The sequence below is a fragment of the Schistocerca gregaria genome, chromosome 7 (assembly GCF_023897955.1).
Source record: "Schistocerca gregaria isolate iqSchGreg1 chromosome 7, iqSchGreg1.2, whole genome shotgun sequence".
Lineage (NCBI taxonomy): Eukaryota > Metazoa > Arthropoda > Insecta > Orthoptera > Acrididae > Schistocerca > Schistocerca gregaria.
In genome coordinates, this window is record NC_064926.1 from 275,549,258 (window position 1) to 275,572,734 (window position 23,477).

The 23,477-nt window shown below is 37.5% G+C and overlaps 1 protein-coding gene across 1 annotated transcript in view; it reads left to right on the top strand.

The window, feature by feature from the left end:
• The window catches only part of LOC126281215 (katanin-interacting protein-like), a 288,539-nt gene that overhangs the window by 132,262 nt on the left and 132,800 nt on the right, over nucleotides 1-23,477 (top strand). Inside the window, exons 7-8 of the mRNA XM_049979962.1 lie at nucleotides 3,008-3,145; nucleotides 21,778-21,919. Of these exons, the coding sequence (XP_049835919.1) occupies nucleotides 3,008-3,145; nucleotides 21,778-21,919 (280 nt within the window). The remainder of the gene's footprint in view (nucleotides 1-3,007; nucleotides 3,146-21,777; nucleotides 21,920-23,477) is intronic.

Here is a 23,477-nt window from a genome sequence, read left to right on the forward strand (position 1 = left end):
TTATTCAGACGTTGCTTGTCCCATTTTCTTCCAGAAATCTTGCACCTTGTGGCCTACCTCTCCATATTCATAACATTCTGGCAGATGACACTGCTCCCGGTGTGGCTCATATGCCCACACATGTAATGCTTTATCCCAGCTGAGAAAACACCACAGTCACACTCTGCCTCCATGTAACAATGTCGATATTCTCTATTCGTGTGGCAATCCTAATGGCAGCAGGTAAATCACTTGGGTTCTCCATTCTGACCTTTCTTGACATGTCGGCAGAAATACACCTTACAAACACATCTTGGACTCTATCCTCTGCCTCACACAGGATGACTCTGTTGACATCTGCTTTGCACATTAGCTCATATATGTGGGCATTCAATTTCCTAATTCTGTCAAAGAAATACTTCACTGGACTCACTGTCTTTCTGCAATAGCTACTGAGTTTCTCTCTGGGAAACATTGTGCTTTTCTGTTTATAATAATGCTGGACAAGACCGGTAGGCAGCTAATCATACATTATGACCTTAATAAGAGTCTTATGTTAACATAATATACATTTTTGCATTGCCTACAAACTGCAATTTAGCAATATTTAAGGTCGTTTCCTCTGACTATTTTCCCATTTCTGTGGCAGATTTCACATCATCAATAAAAGCAGATACATCCTCAATTGCTTTTCCCAAAAATGATGCTGTAAGGTTAGCTGCTGTGGGATCAATGGATGGGTCAGATGTACCCAACACAGGTTTGGTCTCCCCTGAATCAGAATGTACTTGCTTGCCCAGCAGCAGCAGCTTCCCATTTCCCGTGTTATCTTGCTCTAGTCTCCAAGAGTGTGGCTATATGCCCTCTCAGGGCTTCCACCATTTTGTTCAAAGTCACTGTTTGTGCGTTTACTGTTCATGTGACCTTCATCTGCCATTATACAAGAAAAATATGGATACATTTCATCCAGTATTCAAATAAAAACAAACTCCACTTAATATTTGCACCATTTCATGGCCCAACGAGACTCTGTGCAATACTGTGCTCATGACTAAACCTCTTACACAAACTGCACGTAGCTGGCACAGTTTGAACACATGGCAAATCATGTGCTGACAAATTGGAAAATTGACATCTCACTGGCTGCAGATAAACCTTCCTAGTATTCTCATGCAAAATTTTATTTAAATTTGGAGACGATCAGATGGGGATGAAACCTAAAACATGCCCACTTGCTTGCTGTAGCCTCATAAGGCTGATTGCACCCTGTTCCAGTCCTCCTACCAAGGGAAAATTCCTGGCTGTATTGGGAATCAAACCCAAATCCTTCTTGTGACAATCAACCAAGCTGACCACTCAGCTATTGAAGTGGACATTCATAGTGGCCTCATTATTACAAAAAAGATGTATTATCCAGAGAATCAGTAGAGAAGGTCATAGCTGGTAATTAAAAGTAGAGTTTCACTGCATCCCATTTTAAATAATTTACATAAGAATCATCCAACTTTGGAATGATGACAGTGTATCCTTGTATCAGTACCCACTTGTATTATTCCTTCATGCTGGGCAAAAACAAGGCACCTTTATTCACTTCTGATTTATAAAAGATAATATCAATAAAGATAAATTTGATTATATTTCAAATAGCAGAAATAAATTCAAGAATAAGCAGTGCTGTTGTTTGATGATGAGGTACTGAAGCGAATGATCTCTTGTGATGATGTTTCAGTGATGTATAGTAGTGACAGTTCTATTTAGAATAAAGTATATTTTATTGTGCTAACCTATCTCTTTAGGGAATAACTCATTCATCTAATTTTTTAATGTCCTTATCTCAATTTATTTTAGTTTATGGAAATGCTGTAAATAATTTGATACTCTTATGTGACATCTTTGTGCATGTTCCAATATTCTTTGAACATTATTCACAGAATGCTTGTAACCATTTCATCTACACGCTGTGCAACATCTTCACATTGGAGTCAGTGATGCATAACTTGAGCTTTTGGTTAAATACTAGCCATGATGATATGTTGTGAAAACTATTGTCTGATGAATGAATCCTCATGTACAGTGGATAAAATCAATAGCACACATTATAACTAGTAACATCGTCAGGACAGCTTGACATCATACAATGGAAACCAAATCCCAAGTTTGTTTCTCTTTCATTGGCAGTAATAATGGCAAAGATAGATCCTGTTATGGCGAAGAAATGAATGACAGGACACTATTACTCCAACAATTACAGGTTATACTGTTGGTCACATGAATTGAAACATGCTTGCGTGTCCTCCGAATCCATCATACATGCTAGGCTTTGCTGTCCATAATCAGTGGACTGATTATAATAGTACTGTTATGTGGCCTCCATTGTCTCATGAACTAACATCTATAGATTTTGGTTTATGATATTGGTTGAAGGCAGAATTATATAGTAAACAATTTAAGTGTGAGATGAACTACTAGGCTACTGCAATCTTTATAAATGAATGAAGACATGTACTAAAACAAGCAGTGCAACATATTCCAATAAGACTGCAAAAGCACATTAAAATTAATGATGGTGCTCTTGAAACTTGATTGAATTCTATCAGATTAATTGTGAAAATTTTAAAATTTGTTTTGGACAGCAGTAAATTTGAAACTTGACAAATAAATTATGATCTAATAATAATGACTAACACAGACAGACAAATTATAAAATAAACTTTTTTATAGTCATTAAGATTAACAAGTATTGTTCTCCAGAACCTTTTGCAGCACAGAATATATTTGATTGGACTTTTTGGCTTGGAATCCCCAATTCTATCAGCTCTTAAAATATTTAATTTTTTTTCTTTATTAGTTGGCTCATATAATATTTATTGGCTTATAATTATGTTAGATGTCTGAAACACACCTGTTTTCCTACAGCCTTAACTATCCATGTTCCGTATTCTCCAAATTTATGTACATTTTGAAATTGTGATTTGTATTTATCTTCCTTTCATTTTTTGTATGTGACATGAACATTATTTTTTTACAGACTATATTGTTCACTACTGATGATAGTATTCTGGAGTCTGTGTCACATTGTGACAACTCATTCACAAGTATTGTGACTCACTCCGAATTAGATGTGAATAATCACACCATTGACAGGCCTCTCACAGCAGATACTGGGGTTAGTATTTCAGTTTCACAACATATCAGAATACATAGTAGGATTTTAAAATTCAGAGAATAAAATTTATAAGTTACATAATAAGTTTATTTTTATGTCTAAAATCATTTCAATATATAGATTATGATTATAGTTGTTGTGTCTCTGTGTTATTATGCTTGAGACTCGAATAAGGAAACTTCTGGCAAAATGTAAATAATTTAAGCAGAAGGGAGACCATTTAGCAAATAATATAAGCACTGACACATTCACAGATGTACAAAAAAAGATTGAAAACATCCTAGTTTTTGGAAAAATCCCTTAATAAGCAAAATCGCATGTGTGCGTGCCCGGTAACCCCCCCTCCCCCCTACACACACACACACACACACACACACACACACACATACACACACACACAATACAATACCACTATCGGAACTGACATAGCATGTTCAGCTGGCACAGTGTAAGGTGCACAGCTGTGTGTGTGTATTTTACATCGTTAAGGGGAGACGGAAGGCAATTTTTATCCCTATTCTGCCAATGCTATTTTACCCTTTTAATAGGTACACTTTGCAAAAGAATTCTAAGTGATGAAACAATGAAATTTTTACTGCATATATATGACATCTCTGCCCTTACTCTTTGCGTTTAAATATGTCTGCTTGTGTCTGTGTATGTGCGGATGGATATGTGTGTGTGTGCGAGTGTACACCTGTCCTTTTTTCCCCCTAAGGGAAGTCTTTCCGCTCCCGGGATTGGAATGACTCCTTACCCTCTCCCTGAAAATCCACATCCTTTCGTCTTTCCCTCTCCTTCCCTCTTTCCTGAAGAAGCAACCATCGGTTGCGAAAGCTAGAAATTGTGTGTGTGTTTGTTTGTTTTATTCATTGTGCCTATCTACCGGCGCTTTCCCGCTTGGTACGTCTTGGAATCTTTGTTTTTAATATATTTTTCCCATGTGGAAGTTTCTTTCTATATATATTAAAAACAAAGATTCCAAGATTTACCAAGCGGGAAAGCGCCGGCAGACAGGCACAATGAACAAAACACACAAACACACACACAGAATTACTAGCTTTCGCAACCGATGGTTGCTTCTTCAGGAAGGAGAGGGAAAGACGAAAGGATGTGGGTTTTAAGGGAGAGGGTAAGGAGTCATTCCAATCCCGGGAGCGGAAAGACTTCCCTTAGGGGGAAAAAAAAGGACAGGTGTACACTCGCACACACACACACACACACACACACACACACACACACACACACATATCAATCCCCACATACACAGACACTTACCAAATCCAGCTAGTCACATTTTTACCAGTGTTTATCTGCAGCATTATTGGAATTTGTCCTGAGTAAAATAAGATCACTAGATAATGTTCATCACACTTCGGTGGATTCAACCACTTCTTGCAAATGGCAGGGATTTATCAAACTTTTGTTATAAAATGTTTAGAGATAACTAATGTGCTGTTTGGTCTTGTTCTGTGTATTAACTGTAAGTCTGATAAAAATCTCATGGAAAGAAATAAGTTGTAAATCACTGATTTCTGTATGTTGAGGACACTTGCACTGTGTTTACACCAATCATTGCAGCAGAGCTATAGTTGACGGAGCTTTCCTGATTGAATGCACTTCATAAATCCCAGTATTGATATAAGGATTAACCATGGAAAAATTCACAGTGGTAAAATGAATTTAAATGGTCAAAAACGCACAAAATAATTTAATAGTAAATAATGTTGCCATAGAAATAGAGAAACAAGAAAGGAAAATTCTCAGGAAAATTTTAGGCCCGATACAAGAGCAAGGAATCTGGAAGAAGAGACCAACATCAGAATCATGTAAATACACAGACAAGATTACGGATACAATAAGGAAAAGAAGGATGCAGTTCTACGGACATATCCACAGGATGAATGAAAACAGAATTTCAAAGCAAATTCTTAAAGTCATCAACTCAGGCAGGGGAAAAACAAAATGGATAAAAGAAGTTGAAGAGGACCTCAGATAAGCACACATAACAGTAAACGATGCAGAAAATAGAACTGAATTCAGGAACATCATCAAAAAACATAAATTTGACACCACAACACAGAAGAGACCAGGATGCAAATGGACAGCGGAGCAAAAGAAATAACACAGTGAACACATGAAGAAAATTTGGGCTCTGAAAAAAACATAAACATTCATCATAAAGGAATTCAAGTTCAAACGCTCTCTTAAATGGGAATAATCGAAAATAATAATAATAATAATGTTTCCATATGGCCCAATGGCATGGGGCAAGTCCAGTTGGATGCAACCTCTGTAACGTGTGTCGCTAATCTATGTCAGTAATCTTACTGGAAAAAGGAAACCTCCAGTTTAATGTGGAATCTAAACTGCATGTTGCTGCTGGTGAATCTTCACATCATAGAGAGGTGAGGGCCAGGTAAAAAGCAGACTGAAATGTCTTATGGCATGACAGGGATTCAGTCCCATGAGCTTTCGTTTACTACTGGACAGCCTGTCTGTGTAGACGCTCACACTTACTGACAGACATGCATTTTTTGGAACTTTTACTGTGATTATGGTGTCTTTTGTTAATATTCTGCTGACATTGTACTCAGAATCTAATTCGACAGATTAAAAAAAATATACTTACCAATTGGCAGCAGGAGAATACACACATAAAAGAAGGTTATACTTATGGAAGGTTTTGGAGCCAGTGGCTACGTCTTCTGGCAGAAGGGTTGTAGGGGAAGGATGAAGGGTGAAGGAAAAGGACTTACGAGTTTTAGGAAAAGGGGTAGATGTTGGAAAAGTCACCCAGAACCACGGATTAGGGGAGACTTACCGGACAGGATGAGAAGGAAAGACTGGTTGCTGGGGACTGCACCAGACGCATTTTAAAAACCTAAGAGCTTAAGTGGAAGGCAGGAGAAAATGCAAGACAGAGATTACTGCTAAACCATCGTGCATGAGTTAATAAGAGTAAAAAGGTAGGTGCACTGAACGTAATGGAGGTGGGAGGGGGGAAAATAGACAGGTCAGAAAATGAAAGATGTAGAAAACTAAAACGGAGTGAAGAAAGAAGTAGTTACAGTGAAGAAATGCTGAGACATGGAAAATTAATATAAATTAAGACCTGGTAGGTGGCGAGAACTGAGGACAAGTTGTAGCCCTATTTCCCACTTGTGGAGTTCTGAGAAACTGGTGTCTGGGGATGAAGCTAAATGACACGTGTGATGAAACAGGCACTGAGGTCACGACTGTCATATAGAATGTGCTCTGCAACAGGATATTGTTTGTTGCCAGTATATACCCTCTGCCTGTGTCCATTTATCCTAACTGATAACTTGGTACTAGTCATGCCAATATAAAAGGCCAAACAGTGTTTGCATAACAGCTGTTATATGACATGTTGTTTCACAGGTGGCTCTCCCTTTGATAGTATATGTTTTTGTAGTTAGAGGGCTTGTGTAGGTGATGGTGGGAGGGTGCCTAGGGCAAGTCTTCAGTGGAGGCAGTCACAGGTGTAGGAGCCATAGGGTAGAGAGATGGGTGCAGAAGGAGCATAGGGATTGACAAGGATATTGTGGAGATTGGGAGGTTGATGAAAAGCTGTTTTAGGTGTGGAGGGCAAAATCTCAGGCAGAATGGATCTCATTCAGTCATGAGGAAGTCATGGCCTTGTTGAAGTAGCTGATTAATACTTTCAAGACCATGATAACAGTGAGTGACAAGTGGTGTGCTCTGAAGTTGTTTTTTGGAGGAACCAGCAGTTCCAGAATTGTACGTGATGACCTGGAAAATCTGCTTTTGAACTAGGCTCATGGGGTGATTATATACAGTGAGGGATGAGGTGAGAATGTTGGTATGTTGTTGTAAAGAGTCTGCATTCGAACAAATGCATTTGCCAATAGCAGGGCAGTATGCGAGAGAATGTTTGACATGAAAAGGATAGCAACTGTCAAAATGTGAGCACTGTTTCTTGTTAGTAGGTATAATGTGGACATAAGTGTGTAGCTGGCCTTCAGTGAGGACAAGATTAGTATCAAGGAGGTGAGGTGAGGAATACCTGTTAAAATTCCCGAATCTCTTAAATACCTTCCCTCAGCTAAATTTCACGTGACCCTATTCCAAGTATCAAGCCACTTGATCTCGCCTTACCTGAGGCCAACCACACTCATTTGTCCACATTGAACCTACTAACAAACAACAGTACTTACTTTTGGACAGTTGCCAACCTTTTCATGTCAAACACTCTCTCCCATACAGCATTGGCATTTGAGGCAAACATATTTGTTTGGATGCAGAGTCTTTACAGCAATGCACCACCATTCTCCCTCAGCCTTCCCTGGACATTATTACCCCAAGAGTCAAGTTGAAAGCAGATTTCCTGGGCCATCACAACATCCTGGTGTTTTATGTATTAATCAGCTATTTCGACAAGGCCATGGCTTCCTAAAATCATGCCCCATCGTATACCAGCTGTTATGTAAACACTGTTCGGCCTTTTATATTGTCATGACTGACACCAAGTTACCAGTTAGGATAAATGGGCTTAGAAAGAGGGTGTGTACCAGCAATACACAATATCTTCTTGCAGAGCATGTTCTACAACATAACAGTCGTGACATCGGTGGCTGTTTCGTCACACGCGCCATCTGAATTCTTCCCCCGGACACCACTTTCTCAGAACTCTGCGTGTGATAACTAGTGCTACAATGTGTCCTTGGTTCTCGCTACTTGCCTTGCCTTAATTTACGTTAATTTCTTCTGTCTCAGTATTTATTCACAGTAGCTACTACTTTCTTCACTCCATTATAGTTTTCTACATCTTTCATTTTCTGATCTCTTCATTTTTGTCGTCCCCCTCCCACCTCTGTTACGTTCAGTGCACTTGCCTTTTTTTTCTTATTAACTCATGCACATTGGTTTAGCAGTTATCTCTGTCTTGCATATTATCCTGTCTTCCACCTTCAATCCCTTACGTTTTCAAACCTCATCCACTGCTGTCTGCAACAACCAGTCTTTCCTTCTTGCCCTGTGTGTAAGTCTCCCCCGACCTGTGGTTCTCAGTGACTTTTCCAAAATCTACCTTGCCTAAACCTCTTCAGTCATTTTCCTTCACCCCTTTTCCTTCCCCTTCAACCCCGTTCCCTGAAGAAAGAGCCATTGGCTCCGAAAGCTTGCATAAATATAACCTTCTTTTATGTGTGTGTTACCTGCCACAGCTTGGTGAGTAGCTTTTTTTATCTATCCAGTTACATTATATTGACAAAAATTGCTTATTTTTGAATCTTATAAGATATTTATTCTTCTACAACGAGGGGCACGTTGCTCATCAAAGAGCATTATTTCACTAAAAGGCTAAAACACACCTAAAAAAGGCTTGTGATCAAAGTTGCTGTGTGATACATCATATTTGTTGTTAAAGACATATGATCTCACTAGTATTAATGTTCACATGTCCTTGTATAGGTTCCTGTGTATCATATGCAAACTTACTTTACAATAGAAATTCACTGTGCAGATGTATGGCTGGATACACTGCAAATATTAGAAAGATTAACAGTACCATCACTTTCCAAGCATTCACATCAACTCTTAGTGATATTTTTCTCATTTCCATGTCAGCAGTCAGCATCTGAAATATTTATGTTATTTAGATCATTTTTTTGTCACATATCTTACTTATCCATGTTGTATGTTTATTTATGACAAAGAGATATATAGTGCCTCTTCTCGTCATCTTTCCTGAGGACAGGATCATTAAAGCAATTTATCATTGTAGTTCATGGCACATGAAACCAGACTTATTTAATTCATGTAATCTTAATGGCAGCATCAACATGTGGATAGGTTAAAGAAATAAACTTTGCACTTTGAAATATCTGTCACTATGTTGACCTTGCATAATCTACTGCGACAGTACAAGTAAGATCAAAAAGTATTTATTCTACAGAAGTGTACAGGATGAGCGGTACATCAAGCTAATACTAAACTTTTTGCAGAAGCCTCTTCTGAACAATTTGAAATCATACACTCAAGTGCCAATTTATATGTAATTGTAAATGATATTCTTGGTTCGTAATAAAGGGAATTGAGGACAAAATGTGAAATTTGCTTCCAGAATCCTAGAAGTTAAGTGTTTCCACGTATACTGTGCGTCCCTGTCTTGTGAGCACTATGACATTCTATATTCTGGTGAAAAAGCCTTTAATAAGTTGGCAGAAGACATCAGATATGAAATAGCAAATCCTTAAATGTTTGAAACTAAGTAACATATTCATTTTCAACCACTCATTATACAATGTATCAGCGTATTCTGACAAGTGGTTTTAAATTAAAGTTAACACAGCTGGTACAATAAAACATGAAAACATTGAGACAAATAGATTTTGTAGTGATCAGCACATAGAAGCATGTGCTTGCAAATTAATATTTAAAAATAGTTCACTTTTAATTGTAGCTGTATATACATCCTCATCAAGAAATTTTGCACTGTTTATGAGTAATTTTGATTCCATACCATGCTATGTGCTGGACAGCAGTAAGCAGTTAATAGTCTGTGGTGATATCAGTGTAGATTTTCTAAAAGATTCTGGTCTAGTAGGTAAAATTATCTGGAAACCTGCAATTTGATTTCAGTAATTAACTTTCCAGAGTGGGTGGATAAAGTCAGTAGGACCCTAACTGATACTGTTTTCTTTGGTAAAGCTCAAAGCAAGAAAATAACAACTGTATATGGTACCTAGTAGCAAATGCACAGTTAGTGAAGATGAATAAGGTAGTGCCTTATGGTATTGATACTCCTCTGTGGAATTCAGGCAGAATAATTTGCAACTCCAGAACAAATCTTCTTAAGAACAGTTTACAAGAGATCACTTTGGATGGTATGTATAATGAACCAAATGCTGACAAAAATTTAATCTGTTCCATGATGAATTCATGTCATTATTGGAAAATAGCTTTATGCATATGCTAATCAGGAAAGACATTGAGCAGCATGGAAAAAAACTACTCAAAATTACTAAGAAAAGTTTTTTGAATTAAGTAATGTACAGATTAAATCAGAAATAGTAATTCCAACAACAGACTTAAGGCTGTAAGGTATGTAGTGAAATGAGAGACAGGACAGCCAACCACAGCACACGATAACATCACTAAATGGAGGTACTATAAATGATGTGCCACAGGTAGCAAATATGTATAATAATCATTTCTTAAATTTAGTGTAAAATGTAGGGACAAACAGTTCAAGAGAAAAATCACAGTAGCTTGTTGAAAAAGCAATTCCATAAAATTCAGTCACATAAAACTATCAGCAACTCCTGTCCAGAAATTAAAAATAAATAAGTACATACTTATTCTGAAAGTTTCCAACTGAGTACTAAAGATTTGTTCCATGTAATAAGCCCTGTCTTATCTGAAACATGTAATGCATCTCTAATTCAAGGCAATTTTTCATGCAGATTGAAACATGCCATTGTTAAATCCCTCTATGTGAAGGTAATAGGGGAGAGATGTGAGTAACTACTGACCTGTTTCACTACTAACACCATTTTCCAAAATTTTTAACAAGCTGATGTATTCCAGAACAGTGTCCCACCATAGCAACAATAACACCCTCAGGAAATCATAGTTTGGATTTCAGAGGAGTTGATCTACTGACAATGAGAATGCCATTTACATGTTAACTCGCCAAATATTGCAGGCATTAAATAACAAAATAGTGCCGGTTAACATTTTCTGCAAACTACGTAAGGCATTTGACTGTGTGAATCACAGTACTCTCCGAGATAAACTGAGGTTTCATGGGATTGTAGTATGAGCTAAAAACACTGTATCAAAAAACAAACAAAATTCATCTGAGTGATTTTAAAAGAATTCATTTTATGGGAGAGAGAGAGAATATTACTGTGTTGAGAAGTAAGTGATTTTAGATCAATGAGACTTTTGGCATTGATATTTTCTGCCAACTACCTAAGGCATTTGACTGTGTGAATCACAGGTTTCAAGGGATTGTAGTATGAGCTAGAAACACTGTTTAAAAAACAAACAAAATTCATCCAAATTATTTTAAAATAATTCATTTTATGGGAGAGAGAGAATATTATTATGTTGAGGAGTAAGTGATTTTAGATCAGTGAGACTTCTGGCAGAAGTTTTATCTTTTACAAAGCTCATAATTCATATGCAGGAGAGAGTAACTAACTGAATAACTATTCAATTATTTGACACAAAATAAACTTGTAGTGGTACAATTTTTATCAGATTATGCACGCAAAGGTAAGTGCCAAGCTCAACAGCAAACCTTTTGTCCTTTTATTCAGGAATGCTAAACTTCATTGTCACTCTCAATTTTGAAAACGGTTGGATCCAAATTAATTTGCACCAAAGAAAGTTTTGTCTATATGCATGAAAGTACTCACAGAATTAGCAGACAGAACAGGAAAGTAGCTGCAGCAGAAAAAATCAATAAGATCAAATTGAGTAAGATAATAAATATTTAACAGTGAGGTCATAAATTTTGATCTTGAAGTAAAATTACAAATATGCTGGGAAAACTTAAATTTGACTACTCATTGTAATGGATAAGAATAAGACATTTAAATTCTGTCAGACTATATTTATTAAAATTCTATTACATGTGTGTAATAATCACAGAGAGACAAGCTGAAAAGTGGTCCTTTTGGAGCACAACAAATGCGAATATGTCCCTGTTTATTTAAAAGACTGTCTGAAAAGCAGGGTACCAGTTGCCTCAGTCTACCTTTCTCAGCACTTCTTAAAAAAATTTCCAAAAATTTTGACATGCAAATATATTTGCACTTTTTTTAACATGGAACTCGCCTCAAACACACAAAAGCTCTCCTAACTGTAACTCACTCATACCCACTATTCCATTTCTTTACATTGCTCGTCCTCATCCACTCCCAGTAGCCCTTTCTCACTCACTCATTCAGCTCAACTCATTGTCATTATCGCTTCCTGTCTGTCTGTCATTGTCTTACGTGTCACAGCCACACTCTCCTTCATTCTGTACTACTGTCTCCCTCTTGTTCTCTTTTATTGCCAATATACATTCGTTTCCTTCCTATCACTGCTCTCTCTTTTCACTATCACTATCTCTCTCTACATTGTTATCACTGTCATATACTCTGTCTCTCATTATCACTGGCTCTCACCTACCTCCACTTCCTTTTTCTCTTTATTACTATCTTTTAGTATTTATTACTTTTCCACCTCTTTTTCACTGCTACTGTCTTCCTCTTTCTCAGCACAAAAAGTGCAAATGTGTTTGCATGCTAAAATTTTTGGGAATGTTTTAAAGGTGCTGGCAAAGACAGAGTGAAGCACTTGGTACTCCACTTTTCAGTCAGAGTCTTTAAATAAACAGGAACATATTCACATTTTTTTTGCTTTGATAGGAGCATATGTCTGCTGATTACCTTCTTTTCCCTGCTGCAGCAGGGCATATAACTAATATGTATATAAATGTATTGATCTGTAAAATTTAAACACCTTACTTATGTGAAACTGAAATAACCCAAAACAAATTTTACAGCTCAAACTGTTTTATACAACAAATAAATTTTGCATGGGTTTCCATGATGATAACAGAGACACTTTAAAGCATATTTTTCTATGCTAAGTCACTTTATAAACCATGTTTCCACTTCGCACTGAATTTACATGTATATTTTATGTATAAAAGTAGGGTCTTTGAACCTCTGTATCTGGAAAACAGATGAAGAAAATTTTCAAGGTTACCCTAGACCAGGATCTTAGGAACACATCATAAAAATTACAGCCATTTGCTGTGCACAGTCATCTCAAATACACTGCTGTGGTTTGGAACCCAAAAGACAATTTTTTGTGGTTTTTCTTGATAATGGTAAAGATTTTTGAAATTGGGGAGATCACTCTTCTAGGTAAATGCCTAAAAATATGAGGTCTGTTCAAAAATTTCTGGAATGTTTGTAATTTTGCACCAATAGTGGGTTGGAACAAAATTTGATTGGCATCCCTGCACATGCCTGTGTTTAATATGTAACTGCCGGAAGTTTCATTGTTATATGCCTGTTGGTTATTGTTGAGTGCTGTATTGAATAGAACGTTGTTTCACGCATTTCGTGAATTTCAAGATGTAAAGTTAGTGGAGCACCATCTCTGCATTAAATTTTGTGTGAAACTCAAGAAAACCTTTACAGAGACACACTAAATGATCCAGGATGCCTATGGTGATGAGTGCTTGATTTGTTTTCGGTGGTACAAATGGTTCACATGGTTCTCCAAGACCAAAAAAAGCTTCTCTGATCAGTTCAAATTTCAAAACTGTGCAGATAGTTTTCTTTGACTTGGAACATGAATTTGTGCCACAGGGACAAACTGTTAATCAATGGTACTATCGAGACATGTTGCGATACCTGCTAGAAAATGTGAGAAGGAAACGACCTAAAATGTGGCAAGACAATTCGTGGCTCTTGCATCACAGTAACACACCCACACGTTCAGCCATTTGCTAGGCATAGTCATCATGGTATCCTCGACTGGGTTTTGGTCTGCAGGTGATGATGAAAGTATGATAAAAAAAGCCTTTTGTGAGGTATTCTTAGGAAATGCCAATTAACTAATAATCCGTGCATAAGTGCCATCAAACTCACCATAGACCACATCAAATGCATAAAGATCCAATCAGTTTGCTCCATTTGCCTACAGTGGGAGGAAGTGTTTCATCATACTGTGACCCTTTGCGGTAGGATAGTGACACAAGGCAATCCTTTTGCTGGGTATACAAATGGTCCCTAGCCCAAGGGCTATCCAAAACATGACCCTACCTTTTTAACACTAATAGAACCTGAGGGATGAACACTGGAAAATCCTCTCTGTATGCACAGCATTTTGGAACATAGTAGGTATGCGTGCTATTGCATGTATATTGATAAGCGGGTACAAAATTGCACAACCTACCAACTGACAGAACAAGTGTAGAATATGGTTTTCCAACTGAAAAGTATGGTTCATTTCTCCATAATTTTTAAGGAAAATAGAACACTGCAATGTCAGTTGTGTGCGGGTACAAAACAACAGGTGTCATATGACGGAATGCACTATGTTTAGCCTTACTGCAATTTCAATTTAATTTGAGAAAATGACTATTTATGTTCCATTTTGACATTGTTTTTTATTTACCCAAAACGATACTATCGTTACTGAAGTTATTTTGAATATAGAGGAAAGGTGCATGTTATGGGAGAGTTTGCTAATGCGAGAAAGTTAGATTCTGACTAAAGTAAGTGCTGATATCTGTTGGGATGTATCAGAACATTGCCTGAAACATAGAACAGTGACAATAAGGCCATTACAGAGCTATAATGAGTTGTCTTTCAAACCGAGCAGTGTAATTATGAAGCTAGGTTTATAGTGTAAGATAGCTTATTCTTAATATGTTGTAACATGCGTATCCTAATATGTGACAGTCTACATCAACATCAACACACATATTCTGCAAGCCAACATACAGTGCATGGCGGAGAGTACAACATACCACTGCTAGTCATTTCCTTTACTGTTCTCCTTGCAAATAGAGCAAGGTAAAAAACACTATCTAAAAGCCTTCATATGAGCCCTTATTTCCTGCGTCTTATTTTTGTGGTTCTTATGCAGAATGTATGGTAGTAGCAATAGATCACTCTGAAGTTGAACTCAAATGCCAGTTCTTTAAATTTCTGCAATAGTACTTTATGAAAAGAATTTTGTTTTCCCACTGGGGATACCCATTTGACTTCACAAAGCATCTCCATAATACTTGTGTGCTGATAGAACCTACTGGTAACGAATCTAGTAGCATGCTTCTGGATTGCTTCGATGGCTTCCTGTAATCTTACTTGGTTGGGATCCCAAAGACTCAGACAGTACTCAAGAATGGGTCGCACTGACATTCTATGTGCCATCCCCTTTGTGAATGAGCTGCACTTTCGCAAATTCCTCCCAATAAAAAGAAGTCGAGCAATCTCCTTCTGTACTATGTACCTGACATGCTCATTTCATTTCATATTGCTTTAAAGTGTTAAGTCTAGATACTTAATCACTGTGACTTTGCCAAGCACCACCTTACTAATGCTGTATTTGAACATTTCTCCTACTCATCCTAATTAATTTACATTTTTCTACAGTGAGAAGAAACTGCCATTCATCACACCAACTAGAAATTCTATCTAAATCAAATTGTGTCATTCTTCAATCACTCAACAATGATACCTCCCTGTACACCAGAGCCTCATCAGCAAACTGTCGTCAGTTGCTGCTCACCCTGTCCATCAGATTTTCCACTTATACAGGGAATAAGAGTGGCCCTATCACACGCTCCTGGGGCACTTGTGACTGTTCCTTTGTCTCTGATGAACACTCGTTGTCAAGGACAATGTACTTGGTTCTATTACTTAAATAGTATTTGAGCCACTCACATATTCATCAAAAATCTGAAGTGGGGCACTATGTCAAACACTTCCTGGAAACCTAGGAATATGGAATCTATCTGTTGTCCTCCATTAGGGTTCATAGGATATCATGTGAGAAGAGGCCAAGTTGAGTTTCACATGAATGGTGCTTTCTAAATCAAAGCTGATTTGCAGACAGAAGCTTTTCTGTCTCAAAGAAATGTATTGTATTCAGACTCGCCATGTCTTCAAGAATTGTGAAGTAAACTGATGTTAAGAATATTGGTCCGTAATTATGCGGGTCTGTTCCTTTACGTTTCTTATATATTGGAGTCATGCGTAATCCCTGTAAAACTGGACCTAGTGTCTTATTTGTTTTCAACTCTTTCAGCTGCTTCTCTATGCCACTGATGCCTATTTGAATATCCTATATAAAGGAGTCTATACAACAATCAAACAACAGTATGTTTCTACCGTCCTTCTGCGTGAACAATTTCTTAAACTTTAAATTTAAAACTTCAGTTTTCCTATCCTGTCTTATGTTGTTACTCCAGACTGATCGATGAGTGACTGGATAGAAGTCTTCAACTTGCTTAGGTATTTCATGTATGTCCTCAATTTTTTTGGGTTCTCAGCGAGATCTCTTGCTAAGGGATTATAATGGAAGTTATTGTATACTTTGTACATTGATCTTACAGAGACACGAATTTCTACTAACTTTTGCCTGTAAACATTTGTGCATTCGTTGTTGAATCAAGAGTGCGACAATCTCTATTTCCTCAGCATTTTCCAATTTTGATTATTAAGCCACAGAGAGTCTTTTCCATTCTTAATCCACTTGGGACAAATGTCTTCAGAGCAAGATTTACAATCAGTTTAAATTTTGCCCATAATTCCTCTATGTCCATCATATTGGAGCTAAATGATGATCATTCATTGCGTGAGTGGGATGCTAACAAGTGCTGGTCTGCTTTTTCTAGCATAAATACTCTCCCAGCCTTCTTGATGGATTAGTTAATTGTAGTAACCACTGTCACTGCGATGATATCATAATTCTTAGTCCCTGCTTGTAGACTGACACAGTTGATAAGGTCATGGCTACAAGTTCCAAAATTTTCCATTGTGTGTGGGTTGTCTAACAAGTTGTTCAATTTGGTTTTCAGAAAATATGTTCAAAAGTATTTCACAAGACTGTCCACCTGTACCACTGGCAGTGAATCTATAGATCCCCAGTTTATACTTGGTAGATCAAAGTCTCCTCCAACTAATACTATATGGGAATTTCTGGGTATTTTTGCACTACAGAGCATAGAGTTTCCTCGAATAATATGACACTGTTACAGAGGAATGAAGTGGCTGGTAAAAAATCTGATAATTAACTTGAGTTCATGCTAGTCCTGCTACTTGTGCCCAAATAATTTCACAGTCAGACTCAATTTTAACTTCAATAGACACAATCTTTTTGTTGACAGCAGTGAATGTTCCCTCTCCTATGGCACCTAATCTGTCTTTTCAGTATATGTTCCATTTTATGGTAAATATTTCACAGCTTTCTACCTTGGGTTTCAGCAAGCTCTTGAGCCTGAGAATTATTTGAGCATGTCAACTTTCCCAGAGCACAGTAAGTTCAGGAACTTTGTTATGGATATGTCAGCAATTAATTGTTAAAATTTTGACAGTTGAAGTGTGTCTACTTTCTACATGTTCTGATTTTTCTCTCTGCACATTGACTGCCAAGCATTTGTCAGAGGAACCCAACAAACACCTAACCTAAGAAAATAACATGCACACATTTGGAAGTACTCCAATACCCAAGTAGCTGCTTCCTTTGCATAATGCACACCTGACCTATCAAGGGGAGTTCTACAACTCTCCATCCCATAACACAGGCCCAGAAATCTGCAGCTATGTCCATCACAAAATCAACAGGATCTCTGGTTGAGACCTTCTTCTCGGCTCCTAACCAAAGGACCCCAGCTGACTCTGGGTATGATGTTGCAAATTCTGAGCTCTGCTTGCAACCTGTGAGTAAGGCCACCTCACATATTAGGACACAATACCTCATATTAGAGTAACTTTATTGACACCCTAGTAGCTGGAGTCTGTCTCATATTAGGGTAACTTCATCTTGCCACCCCAGTAGCTTGATTCAGATTCATGTTTTCACTAAGTGGTCTGACAATTTTGTGAACATTGGAAGCCATTTGTTGATAATCCTGTTTTTACTAATACTTGTTGGGCATCATATCACATTTGTGTAACAGACAAAGCAAGTGAAAACAATTTTCACATCATCTGTTTATCACCCCATTCACTGCATAAAATTCATTTGTCAATTTAAAATGCATTACCCTCAGGAAATAGAAACTTGGTGGGTAAATAACCACAGTCAAATAGCAATCTTACACTAGATTATGAGGTTATTTAGAAGAGCCTACTTGAGAACAGTGACAATGGAAAATCTTATAAACGATCACTGGGGAATGGGACTCTTCCAGTATAACAAGTGTATACCAGAGACAGTGATTTAACAATACTACAGGAGTTTGAAATACAAGATGCAAACAACAGAGTACGTTTGGATCCAGTTGATATCTGGCCAGCTCCCAGAATCGGCAAGCTACATCAAGAGCCATATGATCTAGTAAAATCAACATGCTCTGAATCTGTTAAGTAGCCGACGTCGTCTCCATAAAGGGAACTTTTGAAACAGTTCACAGATATGAAAACTGTAGCAAATCACACGAGAGAGAAGGGAAAGCGTTATTCATGAAAAAGAAAAAGAGAAAAATATGGCAGTCACTCGGAGTCTGATACAAATTTAATTGAGATTAATGCTGCAGATATGCAGTCTGAAGGGGAAGAAGAAGAAAACAATGAATGCATATCCTGAAGTGGTCATTTCTGTGTAGACTAACATAGAGAAATGGGCACATCATATGTAACACTATACTTGGGCTCCAGAAGAACATTAGCTTGAAAAAGAGCTTTTGTATGGCTTGCTTGCGCTTCTTTTGCATAATAAATGCAGGAAATGTTGGACAGATAGTAAGGAAGAGAACATTACTACTTTGGAGTTTACCTATTCTTATGTTAGTCAATATTAAGTGTTTTCTCTGATTATCTTGTATTACTACACTATTTCTATTCAAATTAACTTGTTTGTGTTTTTCTTCAATTTTACATTTATTCTTAAATAGCATGAATTCAATAAATAAAACATAAATTGCAATGATTCCATGTAGATTTCCAATTACCAAACCTACAATTCTATCAAATGTTGTAATATGAGAGCTGTCTATAAAGTAGCAGATGTTTTGGTCTGTCACAGTGGTTGGCAAGGCTACAGCCACTGTCTTGGTGTCATAACATTCCTACACTAAGTACGCATCCAGCAATTGTAGCATGTGGTCTGTGTCTCTGCTGCTTGCTTTCTGTGACATGTTAAAAATGTGCACTACAATAGAAAATCCTGCCACATGTGAGGTGTGTTCTGTGATTAGGTTTTTGTTGGCAAACTTCAAACAAATTTAAATTTGTTGTGACCTGTGTACAGAAAAGGAATAATGAATGAAAATTGAATGAGACAATGGTGCATTAATTTTAAAAGTGGCCGTACCAATGTTCACATTGGAGACTGCAGTGGTAGGTCTAGTTGTGTGACTGATAAACTGGTGATCAGAAGGAACAACAAAAATTGTGTAAAATCATTGTTTCATGATTACAGAACTTCAATATTTTCCCCAAATTTCACAGAATTTGGTGTGTGAAATTGTGGCAGAGAAGCTTGGTTACCCCAAATTTTGTGCTAAGTGTGTTCCCAAAATCAACGGATGACCACAAAAAAACAGAGACTGGCTGCAGCACTGGCCTTCCTCAAAGATTACAAGAAAAATTGTATGAAAGTTTTCGATGGTATTATAACTGGGGATGAGATTTGGGTGAATCATGTAAATTGTGAAACAAAGAAGCAGTTGATGAAATGAGGACACATAAATTCTCCCAAGAAACTGAAGAAATGTTTGCAAATGCTGTCAGCAAGAAAGATCATTGCTATTGTGTTTTGGGATTCTAAAGGAGTGATTCTCATTGGTTTCCTTGAACATGACAAACAATCAAATCAGAGAGGTACTGTCAAACACTGACAAATTTAAGGTTGGTAATACAAAACAAGTATCTTGGAAAGCTTAGTTCAAAAGTTTTGTTTTTTTGTGACAATGTATGTCCACAAATGGCCAGTCTTACATACCCAAGAGGTCCTATGGGTTTTGGATGGGAGGTGCTTGACAGCCACCATACAGGCTCGATTTTGTGCTGAGTGACTACCATCTCTTCCCAGCAGTGAAGGCATGGTATTGCTACACAACACTTAGAGAATGTTACTGAACTGCATGCTAGTATAAACCAGTATTTGCAATTGCAGGCGGTAGGTTTCTACAGAGATGGTATTGAAAAACTTGTGCCTTGGTATGATAAATGCCTCAATTTGAATGGCAATTATGTAGAAAAGTAGTGTAGAGTGTACCTTTAAAATGAATGTAAAAAATTTAGTTTTCCCAAATCGTCTGTTACTTCCTGAATAGCTTTTGTATAACTACCAGTGTGAGGTCCATCCAACATTGGCACCTTAAGTGTCTCATCTGATGAGGCATGGAGGTGGTGAGCCTCTGGAAACTCTGCTGTCTCTCCAACACTAAACCCGAGAACTGGTGTCAGCCAGTGTAAGCTTGTGTGATGCTTCATTTGGCCCACAAATTTTCAATGTGATTGAAGTCTGGGACTTGAACAGACCAGTCAATGTGATCAACGTCAGCCTGTTGCAAAAACTGTTCCTGAATGATTCAGCTCATGTGACCAGGCTCACTTTATTGGGACAATGCACTGAAACCATCAAACTGGACAAATACCATGATGTTATCTCAGGTGGCCTCTGTATACTGGGACATACAAGCTGTAAATGAAAATTTATGATACACTAATTTGTGGTGCACTGTGTTATTGTCAGTGTACTTCACCTGTATTCATGTTATGCTTGGAACACACAACCAAACAATACAATGAGGGGAAAAAAAAAAAACACTAACAAGGGGACACAACTTTAATTACCTCCATAGATACACAGATCCTCAAATGCTGCCATGTTGCTACTGTGTAACTCTACAGCTATGCTTTTATTTGTATATTTCAGGCAGGAACATTTTGGCATTTCAAACACATAAAAGTAAGTGTGATAGTGTATATGTAAAACAATAAGCAGTAATTATACACAGTAACTGAAAACCAGAAATACCTATAGGTAAAACCATTGCAATAAGAAGGGAACAAATACACTGCTAAAAGTGTGTTACGTGTGGCACTGCCACGATTGCCAGTGTGTGTTGCATTTCCACTGGCGCGAGGTGTACACAACCGAAGGTACGTGGAACAGTTTTGTTTTGTTGACTGTACATAATTACAATACCAGAAGAAAAAAATAAACCACATTAATGTTGTCTTCAGCATAAAAGGGGGGTGCACAATGCTGCAACAAACATTTTTTATGACTTACCCAGTGATATGAAATGTCTGACAGGCAGCAAAGTCAAATTTGAAAGCAAGCTACAAAAATATCTCTTTGACATCTCCTGTTCTGTGAAAGAATTTCTATTATTGTAGTGTTTAAAGAGGGGGGAGGGGTTAAGCAGCCTTGTAAATTATGAGTATGTAGTCACAGTCACATTTACAAAATAATTTGTGATGCGAATATAAAATAACTCATTCCACATAATTATTATTTATCATGCAAATGATCCATGGAACATGAAACTAACTCATATTGAACAGGTCTTAATTTTACTTCTATATAGACAGTTAATAGTATTCTGTATAAAGTTACATAAATGCGTAATATGAAATATCAGCTGAAAAAAAAAAATAGCTAAGTAGTGTAATAGGAAGAACTATGGCTTTTTCCAAAGTTTCTACTTTTTGCGTGTCAGTAATGTAACCTAGAAATGATTCACATAATTATCATTGCAAGTATATTAGCACTGGTCATAATTGCTTGTTAGCATATTTTACTGACGTACTTGCATTCGCTGATTCTGACAGTTCATGTATAATTCACTCGATCATCCCTGATAGCTCTGCTTTATGATGCAATTAGTGGAACACAGTGTGTGTGAATGATTGAATGAATGAATCATTATTTTTCTGTATAATTCTCTCTACTAGGAAGAACGACCATTCACGTGTGCCCAGCAGCTTTTACCACCTGCAGAAACTATCTTTGACGTCATTGGAATGGATGTATGTCTTAGTGGATCAATCATTGAAATAAATCTTTTGCAAAACTGGGGTCACCCTGCACTTATAGGTGAGCGTGCAATTTTAAACATTAACCTTTAATTTGTGTTCTGTAGCTATCAGGCCCATTTATTTCATGAATTGCTTCAAATTCATAAATGTTAAATACATATCAATATTATTGTTCACACAATGAACAAGAAAAATATTTGCACATGTGATAAACATATTGTTATGTACAACAAATTATCTTATTAGTATACTAATTTCTCTGTTTCTTAAAATCACAAATCAATCCATGGTCCTGTGGTTTCTTGAAGAAAGGTGTACATGTAACACATCTAAAGCTGGTGTACAGGATGTATTGATGATTTAACAATAGAAAAATAATGGTGTGATGATACATTTAAGCTTTTTGCCAAATGGCTGTCTGTGACTACTGTGGTGTGGTAGTGTATGTGTGTGTGTGTGTGTGTGTGTGTGTGTGTGTGTGTGTGTGCGTGTGTGCTTTAGACAAAGAGAGAGAGAGAGCTGTGCTTATGTTAACATGTGTGTGTTTGCTACTCTAAAATAAGACCCTTTGGCCGAGATCTTAAATGTATAGCAGTCTTTTTGTTGTGTCTCTCTGTGACACAATGTCACCTATATATGGTGAGTAGCAGTCTATCCTTTTGATAACATCATTGTTATCCCATACTGAAGTCCACCTGCATAGCTGGATGGCAACGTGCTTATCTCCCATGCAGCGGGCCCGGGTTTGATTCCTGGCTGGGTTGGAGATTTTCTCCGCTCATGGACTGGATGTTGTGTTGTCTTCATCATCATTTCAGCCTCATCACCGGCATGTGAGTCACCCAATGTGGCGTTGACTGTAATAAGACTTGCAATTTGCGCCCGAACTTCCCCATTTGGGGCCTCCTGGCCAGCAATGCCATATGATCATTTCATTATATCCCATGTCCGCCCCTGGTAGCTGAGTGGTCAGCACAACAGAATGTCAATCCTAAGGGCCCGGATTCAATTCCCGGCTTGGTTGGAGATTTTCTCCGCTCAGGAACTAGGTATTGTGTTGTCCTAATCATCATAATTTCATCCCCGTAAATGCACAAGTCGCTGAAGTGGTGACAAATCGAAAGACTTGCACCCAGCAAACGGTCTGCCCGATGGGAGGCCCTAGTCACATGACATTTACATTTTATTTTTATTACATCCCATACTGGAGTTGCCATTGTTTAAATATATAAATTCAGCAGTTTGTATAGAAAACTGCAACAAAACTGAATCACGTCTATGTGAAATCAGCATACCATGTAAATATGTTTATTCTATGAGTACAATCTTTTTTAACTGCAGGAATGTTTAAGCATGGCATTTCACTTCCAGCTCCCTACGTCGAGTGAAGGAAGCATGTTGTTAGGCCAAGGGTTGGATTTTCTTTTAATCTCTTAAGTTTTGTCCTAATACCTATTGTCTGCCACAAAACAAGGATCTCTAAGTTAGCAGAGTAGGTAACCTGAAAATACTCATAAATGGGTTACCTGTAGTCTACATTCCACTTGCCCACATTTCCAGCCTTCCTTAGCTGAAAAGAAATTTTTACTTGATACTGTGAGGTAGCAAGGATGTAG